The sequence below is a fragment of the Castor canadensis genome, chromosome 4 (assembly GCF_047511655.1).
Source record: "Castor canadensis chromosome 4, mCasCan1.hap1v2, whole genome shotgun sequence".
Taxonomy (NCBI): Eukaryota; Metazoa; Chordata; class Mammalia; order Rodentia; family Castoridae; genus Castor; species Castor canadensis.
In genome coordinates this window covers 46,779,163-46,786,412 of record NC_133389.1, presented here as the reverse complement: position 1 = coordinate 46,786,412, position 7,250 = coordinate 46,779,163, and the positions used below count along the sequence as shown (strand labels likewise).

General features: G+C 37.1%; 1 protein-coding gene across 1 annotated transcript; it reads left to right on the top strand.

Moving 5' to 3' along the window:
• The first annotated feature begins 257 nt into the window (after positions 1-257).
• LOC109702780 (E3 ubiquitin-protein ligase MARCHF5-like) lies at positions 258-1,328 on the top strand. The gene has a single exon (XM_074069534.1). It carries the CDS (start codon positions 586-588, stop codon positions 1,108-1,110), a length of 525 nt encoding a protein of 174 aa, XP_073925635.1. The 5' UTR covers positions 258-585; the 3' UTR covers positions 1,111-1,328.
• The last annotated feature ends 5,922 nt before the right edge of the window (positions 1,329-7,250 follow it).

Sequence of the window (7,250 nt, the reverse complement as noted above, 5' to 3'; positions counted from 1 at the left end):
CCAGAACCCCAGGCCGATGGGCAGGAACCCAGGTGGCAATCGCTGCCCCCCTACCCCAGGCTCCTCCTCCTCACTCCCCACCGCCTCGTCCAGGTGCCCACTGGCCACACACTGCTGCCACAGGCCTCGCAGAGCCACTTGGGGAGGCTGGGTGGCGGGTTCGCGGCTGCCATGGGACTGAGGCCTACTCAGCCACCTCTCAGTGCTATTGTCTCTGGGCCTGGCCTTGAAGCGGGTCCATGGGGGAGGGCCCAGTGTGCTGGTACCGGGGAAGATGCCAGACCAAGCCCTACAGCAGATGCTGGACAGAAGTTGCTGGGTGTGTTTTGCACTGATGAAGATGATAGAACAGCTGAGTGGGTGAGATCATGCAGGTGCAGAGGATCTACCAAATGGGTTCACCAAGCTTGTCTGCAGCACTGGGTGGATGAAAAACAAAGAGGAAACAGTACAGCCCGAGTGGCATCTCCTCAGTGCAATGCTGAATACTTGATAGTTTTTCCAAAGTTGGGTCCAGTCGTTTACATCTTGGATCTTGCAGATAGACTGATCTCAAAAGCTTGTCCTTTTGCTGCAGCAGGAATAATGGTTGGCTCTATCTATTGGACAGCTGTGACTTACGGAGCAGTGACAGTGATGCAGGTTGTAGGCCATAAAGAAGGACTGGATGTTATGGAGAGAGCTGATCCTTTATTCCTTTTAATTGGACTTCCCGCTATTCCTGTCATGCTGATACTGGCCAAGATGATTCGCTGGGAGGACTATGTGCTTAGACTATGGCGCAAATACTCAAATAAACTACAAATTCTGAACAGTATCTTTCCAGGCATTGGTTGTCCTGTTCCTCGAATTCCAGCTGAAGCTAATCCTTTAGCAGATTATGTCTCTGCTACCCGAATTTTGTGTGGAGCCCTTGTCTTTCCTACTATTGTGACAATAGTTGGTAAACTGATGTTCAGTAGTGTTAACTCTAATTTACAAAGGACAATCTTGGGTGGAATTGCTTTTGTTGCCATAAAAGGAGCATTTAAGGTTTACTTCAAACAGCAGCAATATTTACATCAGGTACATCACAAAATTCTAAATTATCCAGAGCAAGAAGAAGCATAAAACTGTGACTTCTGGTTGTTCTGCAGTCTTCTCATCCTTATGAGTCTGTTGTGTTGTTTTGATTCCATCATTAATGCACTGGTGGAGACTTGGATAAGCTGCTGCTCCTATATTTTTAAGAAATATAATAAAGCACTTAGGGAAGGGAAATCCTCTCAGTAATCATGGAACCGAAGGTTGATTTGTTGTCATTGTTTTGTATGTACTTCTTTTATGGCAGTCATAAAAGCATGGTAAACCTGGGTTGGTTCATATTTTCTCCAGACAAATGACTAGAAGATCAAACTGTACAAATATTTAAAAAATGCACATGCTGTTTTATTCTAATGCCTCTTTTGTACATGTTCATGTTCAGTGTTTTCTTAGAAACAGCAACTCAATGAAGGTACTATGAGGATTTTTTCTCACTGGCATAATTTGATTACTTGCTAAACAAGAGCATATGTTAATATGAGGAAATGTAAATTAAATTAGTTATGAATAAATAACAAACCAAAAATGTAAAAAAAAAAAGGAAGCAACCCAAGATCTAATTATAAACACTTGGAGTAATCTGGGCACTAACCTAGCCCCTCAAAGTTTAAAGGTCTACTGCCATTTGCCCTAGCCTTAGTAATCCTAAATTGGGTTTTACAGGATTTGAATTCTTGGTTTTCTAGTTAATAACAAAGCCCCTTTACGAAGCAACCCAAGAGCTAATTATAAACACCTGGAGTAAACTAGACACTAACATACCCCTCAAAGCTTAAAGGTTTTACTGCCATTTGCCCGAGCCCTAGTAATCCTAAATTTAGATAATCCTCTAAAACTAAAAGACAGGACATTATATTAAAACAAAAAAAGTTCTACAACCTTTGATTAATTTTCCAAAACTAATAAGTGATGTTACATCGGGAAGCTAACAAAACCTTTTAAATCCCACCTTAGCTTGCTTCCATTTATCTGGTCTTTTATTAGGATGCCTTACTCATGGACACCTGTCTCTCAGGGGAAATGTCTTTTATTCCTATAGCAGATTGATATTTTGAGCCTGTATGTTGCATGTAACTTGTCTTTGTGTGCCATTTGAGATACCTTTGGAGAGATTATGTGGTCACAGGAAATGCTGTCACCATGATAAAGCCACCACGTGTCCAGTACCATCTTGCCACTCCTTAGGGACAGGAAACTCATGGGTGACGCCATCTTGCCATCCTCTAGGAAAATTATAGCTAACTCTGGTTAAAATTCTATATAGTTTTTATACATGTTCTTTTTACGGCATTGGTCTGTTAAGGATTAGATGAAGGGATCTGTTGTGAACTACTTAGGAATCTAGCTGAATAATCTACTAAAGATAATGATAAAGAAATGGCTTGTTTACTAAGAAGGCACTCTAATGTGATTGCTTTGTGTGTTACTATGTGTATTTTCTGTGTGTATTTTTGTCTTCTACCAATTGTGGCCACTTAATTTTTACTTTTTTGAGCTCATTATGCATGCTTGTATTCTTTGGCATTCTTAGATCAAAACATCTCTGTGTGTGTGTGTGTGTGTGTGTGTGTGTGTGTGTGTGTGTGTGTGTGTTTAGGTGTTGTTAGGATGGTTCTCAAACTGCTTTTATAAAGTTAATGTGTATAACTGTCTCAAAAGTTTTCTATAATTCTAATCCCAAACAGGCCTAACTATTTTCTGCCTCAGGACTAAAAAAAAATTTATGAAAAATAACTTCAATCTGTTTCATTCTATCATGAGTACAATTTACATTTAACTCCTTTATAATCATGTTTATGACCCATGTGTTCTTGTATATTGCTATTATTAAAAGATGGCTTAATTTCATTTTCCTTCTAAGTCTTTTAAGGTGTAAGGTTGCTAATGGTTTTATTAAAAACAATGTTATTTAAATTCATGTTTTTACAAAGGTTATTTTAGGATACAAATCAAGGTCTAAAAGCTTATAAGTTTATATATGTATAATTGGATTAGCTATAATTTAAAGTTTGCCTAGAGAGTTTGTTAAGGTCAAAGTTTAAGGTACTAATGAATATTTTTTAAAAATGGGTTTCTTTTTTATCAAAATAACTGTCAAGAACTTTTGGTGCTGGAGGCTGATACAAAATTTTACCAAAACCAAACAAAAGCTCACCCTCCAAATAGAATGAGAAAACTTTAAGTTTTTAAGAGTCTACAAAAAAATAATTACCTAAAATACCAAATTATGTGTGTTATTAACTCCCAGTGACTGAGCCTGTTATTTTTGGGCTCCAGGGGCTGCATGCAGGTCAACAACAACCCTGCTGTGTGTCCCAAGTCATTCTGTTAGTTAACATCAACAGTCTAGGGTATAATTTCTTAACAACATCCACACCATGGCCCTCAGTCATTGGGTCTCCTAACTTTATGCTTACTTCCTTATCTCTGTTTCTGTATCTAATTATTCGAGACATTAATCTTAATTGGCTTATTATTTGAAAATATACATGTTCTCCCTTTTTTCTCAGTTTACAAGCTTTCTACAAACCCATGGCTTGGTATGAAAACTGATGACAAGTGGGTTTGTATCAGCCAAACTTATCTTGGTGCAATTTAGATTAGATAGTTAATTTTGTACTGGTTGTACAAAAAGTTCATATTAAGATGTTTCCCTTATAACAATCAACAGATTGTCTTCCTACCTATTGGTATCTTTCCATTTTGCATGTTGTTTTGATATCAGGCTCTTTGTCCAGTGCAACATTCATGATCTGCATCCATCTAAAAAAAACCTTATGCAGGGGTGTAAGACCCTTAGGATAATGGATTATTCAAAAGACAGAGTACTCACTCTGCCATGTGCTTGCTCTAGAGACGTCTGACAGAAGCAGGTAGGAGGCACAATATGTTGAAGTTTTCAAAAGTTTTAAGAAGGATGCTTCATGGATCTGAAAGGGCAATTTTCCTCCTTTTCTTTTCCTCTCTCTCACTCTCCACAAACCAGCATATGGAATTCCATTCTGGAGCTCTCATGCAGAGGTGGAGGGGTGAATGGATTTTCTCCCTTCCCTCTCTCTCTCTTTCCACCAACCAGTTTAGGGGAAGCCAACTTATCTACTTGGGTATATCCTTAAGTACTGGGAGATGCTTTGATCCTACTAACCCAAAATAAGATGACTAGTTCTCTATATAGCCCATTTAAAATAATTTACTGTTCTTCACATTCTGCCAAAACCCTAAGGTTTTTTTCTAACATAAAAAAATTAAGTTTAAACTGAGTAAAAATTCTTTTAAATGTTTCTAATACAGCTAGTGTCTTGTACATGTATCTAAATGTTATAAATCATTTACAAAGTTAAAATGTGTACATGTAAACAGCTACAGTTCTTTTATCCAAGGTACATTCTATCTAATAAGGTCTTTCAATTTCTACACTTTATAACAAATGCTAAAAGTTCTACCATTTAGGCCTGACATCTGTCTATCAGATAAACATTGGTTTACCTGACATTGACTAAATAATATATGTGATACACAATTGAGCATCAAAACAGAGGCTATTTAAAATTACTAACACTGCCTTCCCCTAACCATTGGAAAAGTTAGTTAGTAACTAACTTGTTACTTTACCTAACCAATATTCAAGGTTTAAATTGTAATAAACTATGGTTACTTTAAGTTTTGTCATTACAGTTCTGATCCTTCAAGAACATTTACAGGCAAGCCCATGGAAAATGACTCTGACAAGTACTTATTTATCAACCAGAACAGACATTCCTAAGTATTGGGGTCATTTTGTATTTTCCTTGTAAAGACTATATAACTGTTACCTACTAACACTTTACAACAATTTAAAGGTGTTGGTACATCCCCTATGGGGAAGACAATTAGATGAATTAAGCCCAGCTTAAGTGCCATTTTTTAATAAATCTCTTTGTTGCTTAATTTAGCCAAAAAGATCTCATTGGCACTGTCTTCTGATCTGTTCGATTTGTTACTCCTCCTCTGTAGGACAAAATCTGACTTTCTAGACTTTCTGGGAGAAGCCACTCCCACACTGATGGACAAAACAGAAAAATTAGCAAAATCTTCAGAGACAATTGTTCAGAGAAACAATTTAAAAGGACATGACCCCCCAAGTGGTCAGATGTAACTGCTCAAGCACTCCCCTGCCTGAGCCAGGCAAGTCACAAATAATGAGCTGAGTCCAGCCTCACAGGAATGGAATGGAATCCTTTAAGGCCTGCCTTACTTTGTCATCTCTTTGTGGCTCTCAAAGTCTCTTCTTCCTCTTATTATTTGTCCTACGTTCTAAATCTTTCCTTGTGATTTGGGGCTACTTATCTAGCTTTGACCTATTGGTTCAACTCTCCTGTTCATTTCCTTGTGTATCTCAGCTTAAGACCATCATCATATTGTGTTGTTTTTTTTCAGTGCTATCTTCCAACTCTCTGTTTTACAAAATTCAAGCATTAGTCCTATAGCCTGACCAGATTTTCTTACCTTGTATTTCTTTATTTAAATATTTCCTGGGTCTTTTCTTTCTTCTTCTACTTCAAATCTTCTTTACCTTTCCCTAAGATCTAATCTCAGTTAGTAGGTTGTTAAATAATGTGACAAATAAATTTCAATTCTGTGTTTGCTTGGTTATAGGTAAATGTGCTCTATACTTTAAGGGATGAATTTGCATAATACAGAGTTGTTCTGAGTATGATGTGTTAACAAAGCTAGTGACTCTAATGATGAGAACATTTGGCAATATGGTAGGTTTATAAGGGAAATGTTTGGGGAAAGAAAAAGTTTCTAGTGTCTTTTAAATAACACAATAAAGCAATTCTCTGCTTATATCCAAAGCCACCATGGTCTCATAATTTTTCTTAATAAAAAATTATATGAAGGATTTTCTTGGACAGTAGCTACTGTTATATTTATAGGCTGCTTCAAGTAACCTGACAATGATATTTAACTATATTTTTGTTCAGTGCATTAATTTCAATACAAAAAGTTATAGTGACAATATTTCATTTACCCTCTGCATCATTCAGAAGTGCATGTGTACTTCTGTGTATTACATTCCTGTTCACTTGACTTCCTCCTTGAATAGTCAGGAGATTAAAATAGTAGTAGATGGGCTAAGAATAACTATGTAATGGAGAAAAAAACCTGCATGGAGAGATGAAAATAGCAACAATTGTCTCTGCATAAATAAGCAATTGAATAGTAAAAGTGAAAGCTCTGTAGGAATTGGTAGAAGAGTCAATAGAAGTCAAAAGAAAAACACAAGGCAAAGGCAGAAAAGAATAGTAAGTACACAAAGGGCTTGATGAAATACTAGCTAACAACAGAGAGGCTTTGATCACAGGGACATAGACCCATTTGCAGGAAACTCCAATAGTCAAAACACCTTCACAATGGCATGCAATGAAAATTGATATACATAATAATGACTATGAGCACTGAAAGATCCTGAATGTCTCTGAATCACTAAAAATTTGATTGTGCTCAGTATAATTTTAGAGATAAATGCATTTATTTCTGAATAAAGATACTTAAAAATATTTTCCTTTGCAAAAAGCTATTTCACTCAAAATCACAAAATTTTAGAGCTAGAAAATGCCCTGTTGCAGAACCAAAGTTATGTTGTTAATTCAGTAGAAAACACCAAGCTAGAGAGTAGAAGCTTGTCAGAAAGATTGGGAAAATTTAAGCCTAGGTTGTAGTCAGGGGTGAAGCAAGGGGTGGAGCTTGGGAGAGACATGCCTAGCATGACTGTGGAGAATGACAAACATGATTTGCTAAATTCCAAGTAGGGAAAATTTATACAGCTGAATCAATCTGACATATATGGACAAAAATCCAAGGATAAGCTATCCCAGTGTGTGACATAAGAAGAGTGTAGTCATCAGTCTGATAGATATCTTGATGTATACCTTATAATCTACGAGGGTTGTTAGTGGTTTGGCAATCAAAATCAGCACCACCATCTCTGCCCTCTCCCATACCCCATATCACCAAAGAGGAAAGTCAAAGCTGATAGTACAGTGATCTGTCCAAGATCACATAGTGGGAAGTAGCAGAACTGGGACTTAAGACTCAAATTGTGTATTTTCTGTACAATGTTCTCATCAATCTGAGAAGCAGCCAGCAGCAGACACGTAGAGAATGAGAATGGATGAGGAACTCTT

Excerpts from the sequence above, each read along its gene's own strand:
- LOC109702780 (XM_074069534.1), top strand. The coding sequence starts at position 586 with ATGGTTGGCTCTATCTATTGGACAGCTGTGACTTACGGAGCAGTGACA.